This window comes from Asparagus officinalis, chromosome 1, assembly GCF_001876935.1.
Source record: "Asparagus officinalis chromosome 1, Aspof.V1, whole genome shotgun sequence".
NCBI lineage: Eukaryota > Viridiplantae > Streptophyta > Magnoliopsida > Asparagales > Asparagaceae > Asparagus > Asparagus officinalis.
Window position 1 is genome coordinate 61,312,955 of NC_033794.1, and position 22,043 is coordinate 61,334,997.

General features: G+C 37.5%; 1 protein-coding gene across 1 annotated transcript; it reads left to right on the forward strand.

Moving 5' to 3' along the window:
• On the forward strand, positions 321-21,713 carry LOC109824998 (AP-2 complex subunit alpha-2-like). Its single transcript, XM_020391656.1, has 27 exons — positions 321-674; positions 8,119-8,250; positions 9,027-9,152; positions 11,078-11,140; positions 11,221-11,318; positions 11,393-11,600; positions 11,921-11,992; positions 12,072-12,164; positions 13,570-13,671; positions 13,844-13,941; positions 15,214-15,295; positions 15,414-15,502; positions 17,157-17,262; positions 17,363-17,428; positions 17,811-17,917; positions 18,004-18,108; positions 18,197-18,317; positions 18,464-18,640; positions 18,723-18,950; positions 19,185-19,265; positions 19,397-19,561; positions 19,649-19,735; positions 19,811-19,936; positions 20,276-20,356; positions 20,424-20,495; positions 20,935-21,014; positions 21,092-21,713. The coding sequence occupies exons 1-27, from the start codon at positions 543-545 to the stop codon at positions 21,237-21,239; spliced, it is 3,045 nt and encodes a 1,014-aa protein (XP_020247245.1). The 5' UTR covers positions 321-542; the 3' UTR covers positions 21,240-21,713.

Below are 22,043 nucleotides of genomic sequence, written 5' to 3' on the forward strand. Positions count from 1 at the left end.
TTTAGAATTTTTAGTTCTTAATATCTTTTAAATTTATTGTTAAACCCTCAACAATTTTATTTTGAAAATATGAGTGGGGGTGTGTTGAAAATAGAATCGGAGTATGCTTAATAGCAATTCAACAAAAATTAAGGTCATTGAAGTTTGAAATTACTTTATGAGCATCACATGAGAAATTTAGAAAATGTATTAACATGTAAATTCTGAAAACTTTGTGATATATACCTGATAACAAGTGGGGGTATAAAAATGCAAAATAGGGGAAGCTATAAGGTATTTAAATGCTAATACCAAAAATAAAAGAAAAAAAAACCAGCGAAAAAGAGTGCTATTACACCAAAGAGTCGGAGACTAAAGGAGGAAATTCAAAAGTCCTAAAATTTTCCCCAAATTCCACCGATCTCTTCCTCTCATCTCATTCTAGGGTTTTTCAAATCTCCAGCTCCTCTGGATCTTCGCTCCCCGTCGCCAGATCTCCGTTTGAATTCGTCGGATCTGAGGTTTTTTGGGTCGGGTCGAGCCCTCTGCTGATCCGATCCGCCATGGCCCTTTCTGGGATGAGAGGCCTCTCCGTCTTCATTAGCGACATCAGGAATTGTCAGAATAAGGAGCAGGAGCGGCTTCGGGTCGATAAAGAGCTTGGTAACATCCGTACCCGATTCAAGAACGAGAAGGTAAGATTCTGATCCCTAATTTAGATAATCAGCGGACTTTGACATTTGAAACCTTAAATTAGTGAATTTGTTGAATTTTAGGGCTGAGATAAAACATTGGTTAGAATTGAGTATGAATTGGTTAGAGATTTTCAGTTCATGCTTGTGTGAGTATGAATTGGTTAGAGATTTTCAGTTCATGCTTGTGTAAGTTGAGTAATAAGGGTTAGCAATGGCACACAGTAGAGATTGCCAATTGTTTTTGATTTGCGCTGAAGCTCAGTAATGCGAGTGATACATTTTTTATTACTAGAGTGGGGAGAAGCCTATCAACTTCATGTTGAAATCGATGCTAAGGTAAAGGGATTCGCCTTGTCATTCTAACATTAGTACCGATGTAGTATATAAAATGCAGTACCGATAGCATTACCCTTAGGTAAAATATCTGAGATTTTGTATCAACTTCTGATTCTATGATGCTGTAACATTTAGATGATAAGAAACTTTGTTAGAGTTTCGAGTCATAATACCTGATCAAGAACGAGAAAGCAAGCGCCTTGATTGTGATACCTAATTTTGACGGTAGCTGGACTTTGACCTTTGTGGGATTTTGGGGCTGAAATAAAAGATTGGTTTGAATTTACTATGAATCGGTTGGTTAGGTTTTAGTTTATGGGTGGTTTAAGTAATAAGGGTGTAGCACGGACCCAATGCTTATTTACGTGCTGTCTATATGACTGGTCACATATTTTTAAGTTGGGCTGAAGCTCAATGACCACATATTCTATATGGATTTTAATAGGTGAGAGGAGTAATTCCATAATTGCATATTTACCTCTCAAATCTTCATAATTGCAAATTTACCCCCCAAATCTTTAATATTTGAATTAGTCTACCCTATTTTAACGGTTTTAGTAATGCAAGGGCCAATCTCCTGTCGACGTTTCATCTTGTGAAATTGATCCACCAACATTGCAATAAACCCACAATGGGAAGCTTTCTAATGAGGGATTCAGAAATGTTAGAATCCATCAATGCCGAATGAACATTGTGAAGCAAACAACCACACATAGTGAGAATCTTTGCAGCGAGGAAAACCTTGGAGAAGACGAACAGCCAGTCCTCGGTTGGCAAGATTGCCCTTCCTTCCAACATCTAGTGAGATCACGGTCCCGATCTCGTTGGCAAAAAAATCTCAACCATTGCCACCATCTTCAACTTGAAAGCTGCTATGCCAGTGCAACACTCACTGACTGCGTAGCTGGAGCAGGACTCAACCTATAAGCCTCTGTTACCCCCTCTATGACACAAGGAGTTTTAGCTCCTAACCCACAATAAAATTTCAATTCACTGGTGGGATAAGAAGAAATTTTAATGGCTGACAACTTTAAACAAAACCTTGAGTATGAAAGACACAGGTGGTAACAATGGGTGAGAAAAATAATGAATATAGATTAAAGAAGCTAGAGGAGGAGACAGTTGGAGAAATTGTTTTGTAGCTAACATGATAATCCTAATGAAGTAGTTGAAGGGTATTTTAGACAATTTAAAATTTCAGGTAATAACTTAACAGAAAGAAGGAATATTCCTTCAGTTAACTGTTGAGGGGGTATACTAATGCAAGGTTGATTATTTGGGGGGTGTATTTGCAATTCTAAGATTCGCGGGGGGTGGGGGTGAATATGCAATTATGGAAGATTTAGGGGATATGTAGGCACATAACCCTATTTAGTTACTAGAGCATAGTGAGGTCACTCTGTTTGGTCGAGAAATCGGTGCTGAGGTAAAGTGATCCATCTTCTCATGCTAATATTACTACTAAAGAAGTATAAATGTGGTTCTGTTAGCATTACCCTTTGGTGGAATGTCGAAGATTGTCATATCACCTTCAAATTCTGCAATTCTGTTGGATTTAGAGGAGAAAAAAGTTGTAAAAGTTTTGGGTCATAATATTAAATTGGGTTGATAAGTGTTTCGTAAATAAATGCTGAAGAAAAAAACTACTCATATTCATAAAATGTGTTGCTTAAACAGGCAAGGTTTTAAATATCGGCTGATAATCTGATATTATCCCCGAGTTATCGGTTTTGGGAGCTTTCCGATAGGATGAGTTGGAATTTAAATCGGTTATCGTTTTTTGGGGTTTATCGGCAATAGTGCGGCGATAAAGGTGATTATTGGTCGATATTAGTAGTTCCAAAAATCAAAATTATCGGGCCACACTATTAGGTTGTGATTTTGGGTAATGGGCAGTTTTTGAGTGAACTTGAAACCCGACCCGACCCGTTCTTTACAATAAAACTTAAATCCATTTCTGTAGCTCTAATCCTCCGTTCTCTCTCCCCTCATTTGTGCGGATGTGCTCACTGCCCTAATCCTCTAATCCTAATCCTCTGATCCTCTTTGAACTCCGTCAACCTTGACGCTCACCTCTGCTGACTTCGACGCTCGCCTCTGCTCCTCTTTGGACTTTGCTGACCTCAACCCTATCGACTTTGACCATTCAAGGACCGGGAAGGACGCACCTCTGGTGTACCAGTTATCGTGCCCACGGTAAACGCTGGGTAGCCAAGTGCGGACCACGAGGTAGGTATCTAAGGAATAGTCCCTTCTAAAGTGAATCCTCCCTAGATACCGAATATGTAACCTTCATTAGCAGACTCGTTTTCAGTGGTTTCCCTGATTAAACTAGAGCTTACCAAGGAACCATGCATAGCACTAAATAGGGACCCGGTTGAAGCGTAATGATCATACGTCTGCAATGCATTGTATGTCCCATAATAGGTCCCAGCAGGATATCGCCAGATCCCCCTCCCTATGACTTAGAAGCACACATTTGGTCTATCTTTTCTCAGATCATTGCACCTCCACCAATAAGATTCTCAGGTTAGGATTGAAAGAACGGACTAACAGGGTCAGCTACCTAGCCAACTTTCATAATTAAATGCGTCACTGTATGGATAGCATTTTTTGGTTCTTACATATGATTTATGAATTTACTCAGAAGGAATTCATCGAGATTATGCACTTTTTCCTATTTATCCTATACAAAAAACCAAAATCCTACCCTTCCCACCGTAGACGCAACCCGGTCTGATTTTGGATTGATCCCCGGTATGGTAATACATATAAGACAGTAGTAGTGTAACCTCATACGGTTGATCTTTTGTACCCACTTCAAGATATACTAATTAGTCAAAGATTATTAATCTTGGGATAAACAGTTTACACTGCTTATGTACTGAATTCTCTTTCGGATAGGCCCTGAAAGGAGAAGGAAGGCTGGAATGCCAACAGGCGTCTGTCTATTCTCTAATTCACCCGACCCGATAGTACCTATTTTGGGAACGTTCGCTTGGTGGGCCGGGAATGCCAGACTTATCAATTTGTCCGGTAAACTGCTTGGGGCTCACGTAGCCCATGCCGGATTAATCGTATTCTGGGCCGGAGCAATGAACCTATTTGAAGTGGCTCATTTCGTACCAGAAAAACCCATGTATGAACAAGGATTGATTTTACTTCCGCACCTAGCTACTCTAGGTTGGGGGGTAGGTCCGGGGGGGGGAGTTATAGACACCTTTCCATACTTTGTATCTGGAGTACTTCACTTAATTTCCTCTGCAGTCTTAGGCTTTGGCGGTATGGAAGATTGCCATCTCGGTGAAATTGGCTGTCGGTTACGAAGTCGATAAAGAGGGAATACACGTGGGAATGCATTCCGTTGTTCGACAGCGCGTTTCGAAAGTAGTTGAGGCGAGCTTCGCCAAAAAAAAGAGTAAATCGTCAAAGGGGAAGGAACCAACTCAGCAGGGGAAGGGAGCGATTGTTGAGGCATACAAGTGGTTGCATTGTCTGATAATGAGCAAGGAATATCCGTCTTTCTGCTAAACAGGATCTATTGAACTCATAATTCATTAGATACTTTTTCTGAATGTCAACTAAGTATCTTTACTTTTAAAATGTCGATTCTTCGATGGCAGTTAGTGCGATATTGAAGGAGTTCAGGGCTCCATAACAGATAAATGGGAATTGCTAGTTATACCTTGTTAAAAAAAAGATTTTTTCGTGGAATTAGACATTCCACTTCTTTTATAGAAGAGATTCTGTTCAAGCATGAGCGGTTACGTATCTAGGACCCCTGACACAAATGGATGCGTCTCTAACTCCATACAGATTACTTCGCAATACAATTTCTTTCAAACACTTTGTAGAAAATAGTTAGGTATGAATATGTCAGATACTTGTGACTCGATTGGTGAAATAGTCTCTCTCCAAAAAAATATGTTTTTTTAATCGACTTAGTCCGTCAGTCAGCCCAGTCTCTTGGGATCGGGAAAAGATTCAAATGGTTCAAAATAAGCAGCTGAAGCAACTGCTGGGGGTACCTATCCCACTGTCTTTACTGCTGGTGGAACTGGATATCGAAAAAACGGGTTCGGGTACTGTACTCGATAGGGGTGCCAAAGGCAAATACAATGCTCAAGGCTCTAGGCTGAGTAGCAGGAGCAACTTTTAATTTGTTATGAGCCCAAACGATGGATTCAATGAGTACTTTCATTCATCCCTTCCTCCAGGAATGGACTTTGGGTTTCCCAGATGTGAATGAAAACTCATTTTTCTAGGCGCATTCTGGAAGGATTCTTGGATGACGCAGCTGATTGGATTCTCAATACTTCTGTCGCTCCATCCCCGCAGGGGCAGAGAACCCGTCGCTGTCTCGGCTGTGCTGCCGGAGGTTCTGGGGACCTTTTGAGTAACAGTCAAAAGATCTTATGAAAATTGAATATTTTCACACAGAAGATGTAAAACAGAGATCTGGGAAAAGATAGACCAAATGTGTACTTCTAAGTCATAGGGAGGGGGATCCGGCGATATCCTGCTGCGGTCACATTGTGAGTGGTGTAGCAGGTCACATTGTGAGTGGTGTTTGGCGAAGGATGTCTAACGGAAGAAAGATAAATGCAAGAGTCAAAACTTAACTGTAAATCTTATTCTCTTCCGAAAAGAAGAAATAGAGGCATCTTTGGGTAGTTCGAAGGAGGCAGTAATGCGATTAGAAATGGATGAGATATCTACCAATTTGATCAGTAATTCAATTTAGATAATGACCGCTGAACTCAATGCTATCGACTTCGACCATTCGACGCTGCTCTCTCATCGATGTTAACTTCATCGATTTGATGACTTCGACCGATGCTGTGCTCTCTCCATCGACGCCATCATCAACTGATCGGCTCGACGACGTTGACCGACGCTGAGATCTCCATCAATGCCGAGCTCTCTTCATCAACTCCATCATCAACGTGAGTTCGACAATTCGACTTGGACTCTCCATCGACGCCACTACCTCAACACAACTTCTGAAGTTGTAGCAACAAACAATATTCACTATTCAATTGTTTTTTTCTCTAGTTATTTAGTAAAGGTTGAGAGAATGAAAGATGGGCGTATGGTTAGATTACAATTTGGGGTATTATATTATATATAATATATATACATCATACGGTATATCACTTCGATAAATAGTACTTATCCCCAATGTTACATTACACGTTGGGCGCTTCTAGGCGTCGGACTCGGCGCCAGCGCTTAGTCGCCTAGGCGGACGCCTAAGCGGTTTCTGGGCGTTTTTTTTTTCTTTCTTCATTTAAGTGATGATCGATGAGGTTTTGCTGAAGGTCGGAGGAGGTAGTGGAGGTGTTCATATTTGGAGGTTAATGGAGTTTGGAGGACGTGTAGGCTACGACACGTAAAATCACAATCAATGCCTACAGGATGCAATCCACGTAAGCAGACAATGCTCCCCTAAACGCTCGTAAAATCTAGGTGGGCAGCCTAAATACCGCCTAGACGTTAGGCGCTAGTTAGGCGGCCTAGGTACCGCCTAGGCCTAGGCGTACGCCTAAGCGGGCTAGGCGGAGGTTTTTTAAAACAGTGCTTATCCCTAATATATCCCGATTTTTGCTATCCGATAAGGAATTTGGCTGTCCGATTAATCCCCGATAACCGATATTTAAAACATTGTAAACAAGTCAGATTGTTTGCATTTGTGGCAAGAACAACCATGTGATACTATTGCCGTCAAAGTTTTAGGCGGTTGTTGGCGCTGTCTATTGGTAGTTGGCACTAGATCGAAGCTTAGGCAGTTCTTTGGGAACTTCAGAAAAAATACTTAGTTGTTTGGGATACTATTGTCATCAATAGATGTTGGGTGGTGGGGTTAGACTGGGTGCTATGGCTGCATAATTTTCTTTAAGTCTTGATACTTAGGGTGATGGACATATCTATGGGCACTACCTATTGAACTTAGTGCCAACTTTTCTTTGTCTCTCCTTGCTTTGCCCTTACCCCTTGCACTTCTGTTCATATGTTCTTTGTCTGTTCTTCCTTTAACCTCAACTTGGACTGTTTTTGTTTGTGCCATCAGGTGTTTAGTTCCTTCTGACGGGTAATTATGGACCGAAGTGATGTTTAGTGGAGTGAAGGTAGTCATGTCTGCAAGGAAAAAGAAAAAAAAAAGAAAAAGAAAAGAAAAACAAAGACATACATACATTAATGTTATCGTAGATTCTTCCCCTTGGTCCCTTACAGAAAGCTGAATTATGAGAATAAATGCTTTAAAGATGACATAGGGTAATATGCTTTTTGACTTGTAAATAAGAAAGAGAAATTATTATGTGCTAAATACGATGTCCCTTAGCTTTTTGACTTATGAAATCAATAGCCTCTATGCGAACTTCTTATTGTAGCAGCCTCTGTACTACGTTTGCTGGGGTTGGGAACATTGGCACCTCCCTTTTTCGCATTTACCTCTTGATGTTTGTTATGAAATGATACTAACCAATTACCAGCGTACAATTGTAATAATATACTATGACTTTGGTTTTTCTCAATAGTGGACAGCAAAGACTTGATAGACAAGGCAAAAATTATCTAAACCATAATTGGGTATCCATGTTTTTGCCATCCTATGCTCTATTATAACCATTTTTAAAGTTTTAAACTGCATTATGCCAGAGTCTTAACATATAGAACTTTAAACTTTCATTTTCATTTATTTGTCAGTATTATAATTACCTTCCTTTGGTTTTGAATTATTGATTTACATATGTGTCTCTAGGAATAATTTTTGGTCAGTTGGTTTAGCTGATTACTATGTTATGTACCATCTTTATTGCGGTGATGGATGCAGGAAAATCTTTAAGGCTGAGCACACTGTCCAGTAATGCATACTTGACATCATCGTAGCCTGTTATTAGCATGCCATACTAGGATGAGAAAACCCTTTTAGTTCTTGTTTTTTCATTTCTTTATCAAGTACTTTATGCATTAGTATTTCAATTTTAACTAGCAAGAATATGACTTCATTTTAATGCTCCAGTTAGTAATTTGTTATTTGTATTTCCTGGAAGTTTGTTGAACATGATGAACTAGATACCAACGGAAGCACTTCCTTCTTTGACAGGGTTTGTCACCTTATGAGAAAAAGAAATATGTGTGGAAGATGCTTTACATTTACATGCTAGGTTATGACGTTGATTTTGGTCATACGGAGGCTGTTTCTCTAATATCTGCACCAAAGTACCCAGAGAAGCAGGTAAGGGCATCTTTTCTCCATAATCTACACCTATCTGTGCTTTTATTTTTAGAGATATTTATTAATTTTTGAGAAATTGGGAAGCTAGAACATGAGCCTCCAGCTTATGAACAAGTCAGTTCCCTTGTCTGCATGCAGGCATGTGCAATATTTGATGCATGCATAGTGGTGCTTACTTGTGTGCATGCCTGCACGGCCATGCAACCTTTTCTGTTTTCTCACAGTGAGGCCATGTTTGATGCACCAAAATCTAGAGGAGTTGACCTAGAGTCTCTTTTTCTCAAGCTCTGGCCAAATCCTCTTGCAGTATCCCCCCACCCCCCCTGAATGGTTAATTTTGGACGAAAGCCTTTGATTTAGAAGTATGAGACATGCACTCATCACTAGAAAACATTAGATCTTATCTCTCTTTTCTTCTTTAAGCTTATTGAAGGGCTTTTGCTGCCTGCTCTCTTATCATGAACCCTTCTTCAATTTGTTGCCTTGGAGTTTAATTTGCCGAATGCAATTTAACTTGCCTTGAAATCCATATTTCGGCAACTTAGACTACAGGATTTGTAATGTAGGATTCTATATCGCCAGCCAACCTAACATTTATGCTAATGTGTCGATTCTTAATTTATTTTTTGAGCGGATTCTTTTAACTCCTTCATTCTCTTGTTGCTTTGGTCATAGTTTTTGTTCAGTGTGTGTCCTCGGTGGCGATTATAGAATATATTTGATCTTCACACACAATTGTTTTTCTTTGTGATTGTATGTGTCAAATTATGTTGCAGGTTGGATACATTGTGACATCTTGCTTGCTCAATGAAAACCATGACTTTCTAAGGATGGTTATAAATACTGTACGCAATGATATTATAGGGAGGAATGAAACCTTCCAATGCTTGGCACTGACAATGGTACTGTTTTAGCCTCTATGTTCTCATGTATTTTTGCTCCTGCTGTCTTCTGACTATGGATTTTGTTAAATTTAATTGTGTGCCATGATCATCTAGGATAACTTATCTATCTACTGTATGGAGGCTGTTTTACTTCAAACTTCTTTAACTGGAAGTTGCAAAGATAGACATATTTTTGGGAATGTACATTGCATTTCCAAGGGAGTTTTTTGTTGATACTGTAACTATTTATATGCTGGTGGAATTTCTTATACAAACGACTGTTATTCTTTAAATGTCTCGTGATGGATGCTTTTTAGAAGTATGCTTTAGAAAGTTCTGTTGCAGCTGTATATTGCTGTGAATTTTCTCATAAAAAACTGGTCTGTGCCCAAGGATTTCTACAGTTAGCTATTTCTGGTCCAGTCTATGTGCTGTCTTTAGCAGTATACATGTTGTCAAGATCTATAATGGATATGAGAGTTGAGACAATTTGCTAGAGGTCCCGTTCAACTGTTATGTGCATAACCTTTTATGCATCTATCTGGTAGAAAACTTGAGAGTCGAGACTAATCCTCAGAAGACATCTTACCACATCTTTGTTGAGTAAGATGCATACAAATGTGCAAGGTAAGTAAAAGAATTGTTTAATAAACCTAAATTTTTTTTGGTAAAAGAGTAGTTGTGCTTATAAAGCACATTTATGATTAGGGACAAAGTAAAGAAATTCTTCTGAATTCATGCTGACTATATAATAATTCAGGAAGTCAGTGTCATACTTGAAGCAGACCAGTCATCACAGATTCATTAGTGGGCATGAGTTCTCAAGGTTTTAGTATCCCAAGGTCGAGTGGTTTCTTCTAGTTTTGCATTATGTTCTTTATTATTTTTCTTGTTTAATAGCTTATGTCTGACAGCTAGATTTCATGCTTACAGCTTAGTCCCTTAGGAAAACTGAAATCAGGATAGGGATGAGGGATGACTTGGAAAATAGTTGCACAACAATTTTTCTCTCTGGTATGAGAACTATGCAACATGACCAAAAGGGAAAGTTTAGCTAATTTTAATAATCATACTTCTTTTGTTACTTGCGAGTTTATTAATATATGTGCGACACATGTTTTTGAAACGTGACTAAGATAAGATGAAATTTGTTATGCATAGAAAAAAGACAACCAAGTCATACATTGATTTGTCTTTGTGGATAAGTTGAATGTATGATTTCGTTTGGACTTGTATCCTTGAAAATGAAGGATGTGAATACTAACCTGGATATCCTCTATGATTATCTGAGTGACAATTTTGTTTGTGAAGAACGGAATTGCAGGCAAGTCCTTGGTCGAGGAAATGCTGAAAAGTTATAATGTGATTATAAAGAAATTCTAAAGTTAGTAATCTACCACATGTATAATATAAAAGGGTTACTTGTATATATACCCCTTAAATCATGGGCATTTGCAAAAAACTCCCCAAATCTTAGTGTTTTCAAAACTACCGCTCAAATCCTCAATTTTGTGAAAAAATACCCCTAAAATCAACAAATCATCAAGTTGATGCTAAAAACTTGACTATTTTGTTGATAATTTTTACATTGAGATTACAAATAAGCTTATAAATGTTGATGATTAATTGCTTTGAGGGTATGTTTTTTCCCAAAATTGATGATTTGAGGGGTAGTTTTGCAAATACTGAGATTTCGAGGGTAATTTCGCAATTACCCATGGTTTAAGGGGTATATATTAAAATAACCCAACAAAAAAAACAAATAAGGTGGTCTGGCACACTTCTATTCAATGTTCTTATGTTTTTTGAGAATAAAATTCATCAATAATATAATAACTCCCTAACATTATATACAAGGACCGATTGTGCAGATTATTTAATCTAGATATATTATATGTTGGAACTAATTAGTATTCTATTTTTCTATTTTTTTTTGTTTGTAGGTGGGAAATATTGGTGGCAGAGATTTTTCTGAATCACTAGCTCCTGATGTTCAAAGACTACTTGTAAATGACAATAACGTTCTCTGTTAGCTTTTGCAAGTGTTTGAATGATATACTAATAGCAGTTCTGTTTCTGTCATCAGATTTCAAGTAGCTGCAGGCCTCTTGTAAGAAAAAAAGCTGCTTTATGTCTTCTGCGCTTGTATAGAAAAAATCCTGATGTTGTTAATGTAGATGGATGGTAAGTTAATCTGTTTCACATGTGTTCACTTTCCATCTATTTGTTTTCTGATCTGTGATTTCCTTACTTTGCAGGTCCGATCGCATGGCGCAACTCCTGGATGAGCGTGACTTGGGAGTACTGACATCTGTCATGAGCCTTCTTGTTGCCCTAGTCTCAAATAATGTTGATGCTTACTGGAATTGTCTTCCTAAATGTGTGAAAATTCTAGAGAGGCTGGCCAGAAACCAAGATATACCGCAAGAGTATACCTACTATGGAATCCCTTCTCCTTGGCTTCAGGTCTGTGTCACTCTTTATTCTTTTGTCGTTTTAGGGCACTAGCTTCAATCTTTCAAACTACAAGGAGTTTTAATGGTTTGGGCTTTGTATCAACGGTCAATCCTGGTAGAAGATTTCATAAACAACTATAGAAAGCCTACAGCTTTTCTTGTGTCCCTTATGTAACGCATTGCGCTAAATTCAGGCTTGGTCAAAATAGATAGTATATGAATCATACCCTCTTGATCTGCTTCTTTCTATCCAAATGCGCCACTTGCTGCATCTTGAACTAAGTACTAGGGGACATTGTATCTCACCTTGGTTTGATTTATCTGATGCAGGTTAAGACAATGAGGGTTCTCCAGTACTTTCCGACTGTTGAAGATCCAAACACCAGAAGAGCTCTGTTTGAGGTATAGTTACTTTGAAATGGTTTTAAGTTGATATACAGCCATCAATGCTGCATTTCTGACATTTTCTACATTTTTCTAGGTCCTTCAACGTATTTTAATGGGGACTGACGTGGTAAAAAATGTAAACAAAAACAATGCATCACATGCTGTTCTTTTTGAAGCCCTTGCTCTGGTAAGCTTACAGCTTAAAAGTTGATTCCTTATCATTTTTATCTAGCGAAATGCTTCCCTACTTGCCCTAAAAGTTTCACGACTGGGATTTTCTGGGCTTAAAACTAATTTAATAGAAAATTTGACTGTTGGTATTCTTTTACCATGCTGGTTATTCTTTTTTCTGGGTTTATGTTCTACATAGACCATTTTGCTTTTAAAATTAAGGGCTGAGTTCCTTTACTAATCAAAAGATTAGATGGACTCTCTTTGATTGATTATCAAATAGAAAATGGATAATTCCTTACATTGCATTGTATATAGCTCAGTGTAATAAAATTATAGGGTCTAGTTTTAGTTATTCATGTTTCCTTAGTGGGTAACTAAAGACCACTCCGTTTTTATCTATTGACAATTGGGCTACCTTTTAGTTTGGGGCCAAATTTGACTGAATTAAGATTTTGATTATTAAGGGTCCAATTTCAATTGACATTTGTGATGATGATGATTGGTCTCATTTCATCGATGAATTGTTGACATGTAATAATATTGGAGTATCATGAATACAATCTGAATGATTGCAATACCATAGCGGGTCATAGAGTAGTATAATACTATAATTTAATGGGAAAGCTATAGAGTAGCGCTGACCTTTTCCCATGAAGATGATGAGCAGAGGTATAAGAAGGAAAATGAAGTGTAGCCATTGATTTTTTGCAATTTATATATTGTTGGTATTTTTTCATGCTGATGACTATTCTTATACTTGTACTAATTTACAGGAAAGGTTGTTTTGCTTTTGTTATTTAAGCTTATGGGATCATGCTGATCTTTTTTTGTCCAAAAATCAATTGACTTTTAATTCTGCTGCATGCCCTTGGTGCTTGGTTCTGTGACATCACATTGCTTTTTTCAGATTGTTCTGCTTGTTATGGTCCTGAATATTTATTCTACTTTTTCTTCTCTTGGTCACTTTATTTTTAATGGTATCAGAATTTCTTACAGGATATGATGAATCCTTCTTAGAGAATGTTCCCTGTTTTTATTGTTGTTTGATAACAGCTACATCCAGAGGCTTTTAGGTAAATTGGTTGTAGCCAACAATGTACACTTAAGAATCTCAACTGAGTTAAATTCTCTTCCTCATGTTGGCAGCTGGTTCCTATGACGTGGCAGGCTTTGAGAATCAATATGAATGGGTCTAATAAGAAAATATTTTATTTATCGCCGATGTGGTTTGAATATGCTCTTCAAACTAGGTGATCTGGCACCATGTTGAATAATCATTGCACCCAAAAGCTGAAGCTAATTTTTTATGGATCCAATATGTAGTTGGGATTAAACATTGAAGTTCAATGCTTATATTCTGATTATTAATAAATTTTTACAATGAAGAGCTTTCACCTCTGTTTTCTTTATCATGGCAGGTTATGCATCTTGATGCTGAAAAGGAGATGATGTCCCAATGTGTGGCTTTACTTGGCAAATTTATTGCCGTCCGAGAACCTAATATTCGTTATCTAGGCCTAGTAAGTATACTAGTTCAAGTTTATAGCTTTCTTACAGGTTTAAGAAATTGCATGAATTTGGAAGATCCTAAATGCACTAGTATTTGATGGGAAGTAAAAGTTGCGTTTATCCAATTAGGCAACTATTAAAGCTGATGAATTCTTACGAAAGGTTTCTATTGTCCTGTTGCAGGAAAATATGACCAGGATGTTGTTGGTCACAGACGTGCAGGATATTATTAAGAGACATCAAGCCCAAATTATTACTTCCCTGAAAGATCCTGATATCAGGTAAGCTATAGGATAGGTTTTTTTCAAACGAAATATTAGGATAGTATTATTCTTAATGCATATTACAAGTGTACAATGTACATATAATAGACTAATGAATTTCTAGATCTTACCGTCCCAATAATTATGTAACTTCATTTGTTCAATATGTAACTTAAATTTTCTATTAGAATTTTGCCTTATTAAGTTTTTTATGGGAAGACATGGTAATACTACAGAGTCTTGCTGATCAGAATACATATCAGATGCATTATTGCATGTTTGTGTATTTGGTATTATCTCATCAGTGGAGCTTCAATCTACCATATATGAATCTGGTTGAAGTCTTCACAGTGGAGCGACAAGTTGTCCGGCATTTCAATCCAACTCCTCATAGAATGTTCTCTGGGTAATTAGGTGAGAAGTGTGATAGCTGGAAGTTGCAGCATGCTGTCTGCTGATTTATAAAATGGAAAGAGAGGACTGCAAATTCTATCATAAGTTCATAACACCCCACCACGTGGGGTGTTCTTAGGCCAAGGGGGCCAGTGAAATGCCATCACCCCCTCCTCCCCAATCCTGCGGTTCAGAACGCCCCGTGCGGGGCGCTCTGATAGAACCTGCACTCGAAAGAGAGAATATGCTGTTTAGTGATCTATACAAGCTTTGCATTCCTATAGGTGTTTTAGTAGCAACTCATTTATTTTTTGGGGAGAGATTAGATCAAGTTTTCAGTCGTGTGTTCAGTTTTATCCGTGCAAAATATTTTCTTGTTTTCATTAGAGTTCCCCAACTAGCATAATACCTAAGTCCACATGTGTGTTTTCATCCGCCCGTGCGTGTGTGACTTTTTCTTTCAGATAGAATAACAATATTGAAACACAAAACTGAAGCTGGTAACTCTTGTTCACATGTTTGTAATGCCAAAGCTGCTATCAGACAAAGTGTGCTGGGGGATGGGGTGTTAATTGAACCCCTCACTTATCACCTGGCAATAAAGTGTGATCTAATTCCATCATATCTTTAATAGGTTGGTCTTTCCATTAATTAAATGGAATATGACCATAAGATCTCTTTTCCATATCAGTAGATAAACTTTGCGGTGCATGCATGATGGGGACTTTGTTTGACAAGACAATGACCTTACATGTAGAAAGGTTAAACCACATTGAATGGTACTTTTAATACATGCCTTAATATGTAAATTTGTTTCATTATGATATGGGTTTCAATGTATTACCTGCTGTATGTCAGTACCGTTCCTCTTATAGCTGTTATTCTTTTCCTATGCAGTATCAGAAGGCGTGCTCTTGATTTACTTTATGGGATGTGTGACATCACAAATGCGAAGGAGATAGTTGAAGAGTTATTGCAGGTACAAATGAGTGTTATGACTTGACACATCTTATCTGAATTCTGGGATCACTGCTTCCAGGATAATGTATCTGTATTAAACTATTCCACTTGAAGTCACTCATCCTTTTCTCCTTCAGTATCTTAGCACGGCAGACTTCGCCATGCGTGAAGAATTGGCACTTAAGGCTGCCATATTGGCAGAGAAATTTGCTCCAGACCTATCATGGTAAAAATACCTGATTTTTTTATGCCCATCCGAATTGGAATGTGTAATCCATATTGTATTTAAAGTTATTGTCTTTTCACATTTCATTAAAGACTTAGGAAAGTTAAGTACTTGACATTGAGCATGTATATATATAAATCAATCATTAGATATTCAATTGTAAAGATCTCTTGTCGAAGTTAGTCACATACTTAGGGTTCTGCCCTGTCACTCATTTTCACTCTCAAGGGACATGATGAGTTGTTAGAAATCGGATACAGGCATATCTTCTATTTTGGTTGTAGGATCCAGGATACTCACATTTCGGATCAAGAGGGGTTAGAATGTGTGTGCTACTTTTACTCCCTGCGTAAGCAGAGAAGCCCATTTAGTTTAATTTCTATGCTTAATAATGTCACAAGCTTGAAGATTCAGAGGTGGCATGCTCAGTTTCTAACTATTGAATTATTGAGTTTGAAAACTTGTCTTTTCATTCATACTGTTTTCACATGTTCATCTAGGTACATGTCTCCTGAAGATAACAAATAGTTAGTATATCTTACATGATTTTCAATTGTCATTTTCCTCGCTATCTCTTATCTCTAAGCAGTATTGGCTATGAAATATACAAAGTAAGACAGCTACCAAGAAGGATTGATCAAAATTTACTTCGTTGAAGTCTAATATGAACTTCTGTGGTAAATTCATGTGCAAGGGAACTATTGTTAATCCACAGCCTCACCATAAGACCTAAGGGAGAGGTGGATAGCAAGCTGCCTTTTAATTCACAATGTTACTCTTATACAGTGAAGATCTCAAATTATCCTGAACTAAGATGAGATATAGAGCGTGGGACAATATACATAGATCTTTTTATTTGCAATGTATAAGGAATACTATAAGACACAACCAAGCTTAGTCTTAGACATGTTCATTCAGCCTGGTTTGGGCACACACTGCACTCCTGCCAAATAACCATTGTTCTCAAAATCTTTATCCCATTCCTTTGTAAGTATCTGTGTGAATTGTATGTCATTGATCGTGCAGAATGCAATTTACCTTTTCATTTTATTCTTTCATAATATTATCACTTTATCCCATTCCTTCAAGTATCTGTGTGAATTGTATGTCACTGACAGTGCAGAATGCAATTTACCATAATATTATCACTTTTCTGATTATTAAAGTGGAGTCATCTAGGTCCATATAGTACAAACTACAAACCATAGCAACATATATAATTATTGAAATTTTCTTTTGACAAGTATTTAAAACATGTGTTTTGAAAGCATAGTAAAACACATGTAGCTATGAGAACCCCTCCTGATTGTCATGTGTTGGAAGAAAAGATAGAACCGGAAGCTAGTATACTGCTTAAATGAATCGCCGTTTAAATTAAGCACCAAGATTTTATTAATATATAATATTAATTGGTCAAAATTTTAAATCTGTTATTTATTAAGTTGGAGTTTTCAAAACGTGATGTCAGTTTTTCATGTCTTGACTTTTCTTTCTAATATGCCATAGTGGTACTGGAAGTGTCATGTTTCTTTTTTCAAGTACTTACCAAGTAGTTATCTTTTGTATTATGTCTCCAGTTAATTTCGTTCCTAACGTTACGGATTCTATCAAGTTATTTACATTTTGACCAGGTTCATTTTTATTCCTCATACAGGTATGTTGATGTTATTCTTCAATTAATTGATAAAGCAGGAGACTTTGTTAGTGATGACATATGGTATCGTGTTGTCCAGTTTGTTACCAACAATGAAGATTTACAGGTACTTGCATGCTAATAATTATAATTCTCTTTTGCAAGGTGATATATAATTCTATAGCTGTTTGCATTTGGAAATACTGACACTTGTTGTATGATATCAGCCATATGCTGCAGTGAAGGCGAGAGAGTATCTTGATAAACCAGCTTTACATGAGACAATGGTGAAGGTATTAATTTTTGTTGATTCTTCCCCCTAAAATGAACCTAATTGGAAAACTAGAATGCACATTGCTTGATAAGGATGTTTAAATCCTTACATTGATGATGACTAGGTTATAGGTGAGTTACCCAAGGGACTAGCTGTATTTACTAGTACCTGACCACATGTTGGAAAACACTGTAGTTCCCAGTTCTTATTATCTAGCCGTGCCATCATTTCATGCGCGTGGATCTTTCTGTCCATATGTCGCATGATATTACTTTTACTATATATGCAGCTGATATGTTTTTTTCCCTTTTAATTTGTACAAGAGTTACAAATGTTATGCTATTGTAAATTTGGCCTATATAGGCGGATATCATTAGCTTTATCTAATTTTTATGCAACAGGTAAGCGCATATATACTCGGGGAATACAGCCACCTTTTATCGAGAAGACCTGGTTGTAGCCCTAAGGAAATTTTTGCAATAATAAATGAGAAGCTGCCTACAGTATCGTAAGAAGCATTCTTCTTGCATCTTTTAACATATTGTTTTCACCAATGAGCTTTGTCATTTGTAACTTAAGCTGCCATTATCCCAGTACAAACACTGTTGCCATTCTTCTCTCAACATTTGCCAAGATTTTGATGCATACCCAACCTCCAGACCCGGAGCTGCGGGAACAAATTTGGTCGATATTTAGAAAGTAAGATTGAGGCTTTCTTCCTCTAACTCCTTTGTCTTTTGGCATAGATAATCATATCAGGATACTATGTTGTACCCTTGTGTGTCAGGTATGAAAGTTACATTGACGTTGAGATACAACAAAGGGCAGTTGAATATTTTGCACTAAGCAGGAAAGGTGAAGCTTTGGTTGACATATTGGCTGAGATGCCCAAGTTTCCAGAACGTCAGGTGTGTCTAAACTTGCATTTTGAAGAGAGTATACTGTTATCAGAAACTGAGTGAAGTATTATTCAGTGAATAAAAAAGAAAAGAGACTGCACTATGAAATTTTGATGGTATCATCTGGGAATAACTTTGTTACCACTTTTGAACAGTCTGCTTTGCTTAAGAAGGCTGAAGATATTGAAGTTGACACCGCAGAACAAAGTGCCATTAAGTTACGAACGCAACAGCAGACATCAAATGCCCTGGTTGTAACTGACCAACGGCCTACTAATGGATCTCTACCTGTTAATCAACTGAATCTTGTGCGGATACCAAGTCAAAATATGGTTTGGACTCTGATTTTTTCCGTTTAATTCTTACCTCCGAAAATGTAGACCTTTGGTGCTAATGATGCTGGGTGATATTTAGGAAGCTACTTCCCATCAAGAGATGTCAAGAGAAAATGGAGCTGTAAACAAAGTAGACCGTGAACCTGTCCCATCACCTGATCTCATAGGTGACCTTTTGGCTATTGAGGGTCCACCCTCTGCTGCTGTTCCAGCAGAGCAAAATATGGTGCCCAGTGTAGATGCTACTGCTGATGCAATAGGTGCTCTAGCGCTAGCAACTGTCAATGAAGAATCAAATACAGTTCAGGTATTCAAATATGTTCTTTTATCCTCAATGTTAGTTTTTGTTATTGTAAAGCTTCCTGACATTTTTCTTTAATAGCATTCCCTGTTAAATTTTAGTTTTTCTCTTCAGAGACCCCTTTGACCATTGACTTTTTAGATACTTTATCATGTCCTTGAATGTGTATACACACACACACAGAGACATGCACATACATACATTCATATTTATGTATTCACATTGTGGATGTTTTTGCAGCCAATCGGTAACATTGCTGATAGGTATAATGCCTTGTGTCTGAAGGATAGTGGGGTGCTATATGAGGACCCTCACATCCAGGTTTGCTGCCAAACCATCTTTTCACCTGCCATTGTTTAGATATAGAGCTCTGGTAGTATTACACTTTTGGGACAATGTGAGATATATCTCCAGCACTTAACTGAAATATTTTCCTATTTTCTGTTTATTAGATTGGAGTTAAGGCCGAGTGGAGAGCACACCATGGGCGTGTTGTTCTATTCTTGGGAAACAAGAATACTTCTCCTCTTACTTCAGTGCGAGCTGTTATCTTACCTCCAACTCATTTAAAAATGGAACTCTCCCTGGTGCCTGAGACCATTCCTCCTAGAGCACAGGTTAGGAGTGGTAGAATACATTGACTTTTAATGTCACGGGTTTTAATTTATTCTCAACTATATCTTTCATTTCTTTGTATGGTCTAGGTGCAATGCCCTCTTGAAGTTGTAAATTTGCGAGCAAGCCGAGATGTTGCCATTCTTGATTTTTCATATAATTTTGGAACTGCAGCAGTATGTTCAAACTTCCTTTTCCCCATGTTTGATATAAAGTTGCGTATATGGCTAAAAAGCTTGTTTGGTATTTAGGTCAATGTCAAGCTACGCCTTCCAGCTGTCTTGAGCAAGTTTCTGCAACCTGTAGCAGTCTCTGCTGAAGAGTTTTTCCCTCAGTGGAAATCTTTGGCTGGACCACCATCGAAGCTGCAAGAAGTGGTTTGTATTATGAATCTCCTGCTTGTCCTAAATATGAAGTTAAGCAACTTACGAGTGCTGATGGAGGAGTATTACTATCTGTATGAAAGCAGATCCATTATATGGAACGACTCTTGAATTGATCTGTCTTACCTTAAAATTTTTTTATTTAGACTTGAATTGACAACATTCTTTCACACAGTTATATATGTCAACTCTTTCATATGACTGAAACAGAAACTTGTTTTTTGTTTTGGTTTCAAACTTTCTAGTGCAAAGATATGTCTTAGTTATGTACACTAATACAAAACTTCTAATCCCTTAATAAAGTCTTCTAACTAATGATGTTCCTCTGAGCAGGTTAGAGGTGTCAAACCATTATCGCTTCCTGAGATGGCTAACTTGTTTGCCAGTCTTCACCTGGGAATTACTCCAGGACTTGTAAGTTACTTGTACTTAAATTGTCTTTACTTTTTTCATTTTATTTACAGTTTGATACTCATTTCAGGATACAAATCCAAATAATCTGGTTGCAAGCGCAACATTCTACTCAGAGACCACTCGTGCTATTCTTTGCTTGGTAAGAGGAAGACAAATTGTTTTCATGGCTATTACATGGTTGACTGACGTCTAGGTAGTGATATCACATTTGTGTGAAAGATCTTAAGAGTTCAAGAATACTGTGTTCGGGTAGTGCATTAATGTAGAAAATTACTTTTATGTGGGAGCATGCGAATTTGCTCATCTTAACCAGTCTAGAAGACTACAGAACTCATATTTTTAGGTTTCTGACGAACCTCCTCCTCGTGCTTTGATTCAGATGTCATTTAAGACTGTTAACTAAATTACTGACGCATGTCCCTGGGTGGAATCATAATTGGTGTTCTGCAAGTTCTGAAAATATATCAGATTGATAATATCTCAAATTGAATTATCGTGCTTTTGCTTTGTTTTGTTAAATCAGATAAAATGAAATGGACTTAATTTATCTTTAACTGACAACTCGTATGATTTTTCAGATTAGAGTTGAAACCGATCCAGCAGATAGAACCCAGCTGAGATTAACAATTGCTTCAGTGGACCCAACATTGACATTTGAGTGAGTTATTCTCTGCTATGTTTCGTTATATACAATATTAACCTAGAAAGCTTTAGTAATCATTCTGTACACTATAGGTTGAAAGAGTTGATCAAGGAAAATTTGGTTGATATCCCCAAAACCACCACCCCGGCTCCTTCCCAAGCTCCTCCTTTACAACCACAGTCTCCAGTTGTTGGTTCAGGTTATAATGATCCTGGCGCTTTGCTTGCTGGACTACTTTAAGATCCATCTGAGATTCTGTTTGGTTTATTCTTCGATAGTCTAAAGATATATCTCAATTTATCGCCTCATAGCCTCAACAAGAGTCTCTTGATTGTACTAAAGAAACGTGCAGAGAGGGCTGGCGGTGAAAAATCAAGCTCTGGTGTGATACGGAAAAGCGTTGGATTTTAAATTCTTTGGGGCCATTGTTTCTACCCCCTTTGCCAGGTTTCAATATGTAAATTTCCTATTTATTTTTTTTCTTTTTCTGTATTTTTTTTACTTTGGTTTTGTTGGTTCTGTAGTGTGAGTTTGGAGAATGTATTGGTAAAGATTGTAGGAAAGAAACTTAGAAGTTGTAGGTTGCAGCAAATCCCGTATTTATATGTACTTGATCACATTCGAGGAAATCTTTTTGGCTTTGGTTTTGTCATGGAACTTTAGACCTACTGTTTTTTATACAAGAGATTGGTAACCTTTGTGGTGTTTATTCAATCAGAATTCAATAATGCTTCTTTTTGTCTTGATGGCCCCATTGGTTTTGCTCCTTTCAACAACACTTTTTTAGTACTGTGGGTTAATCCTCAATTTTAATTGCGGATAAACCTCTAGTTTTATTGCCCAATTGCAGACAGGCCCCTGTAGTTCTGTTGTTGGGGATTGACTGCCGTATCATGTGCCTAATTGCAAGTACATCTTAAAACGATTTTACTCTATCCTCTTAAGATTTATTTGCCAGAATTGTTTTTCTCTCTGATGGTGAGAGCGTAAAGAAACTTCACTCTGGGTTTATCTGCAGTGATAAAACTGTAAGGGCTCTGTTTG

Excerpts from the sequence above, each read along its gene's own strand:
- LOC109824998 (XM_020391656.1), top strand. The coding sequence starts at position 543 with ATGGCCCTTTCTGGGATGAGAGGCCTCTCCGTCTTCATTAGCGACATC. Across the intron at positions 11,319-11,392 it reads GTTGTTAATGTAGATGGATG|GTCCGATCGCATGGCGCAAC; the intron begins GTAAGTTAATCT and ends CTTACTTTGCAG. Across the intron at positions 12,165-13,569 it reads TTTTTGAAGCCCTTGCTCTG|GTTATGCATCTTGATGCTGA; the intron begins GTAAGCTTACAG and ends TTATCATGGCAG.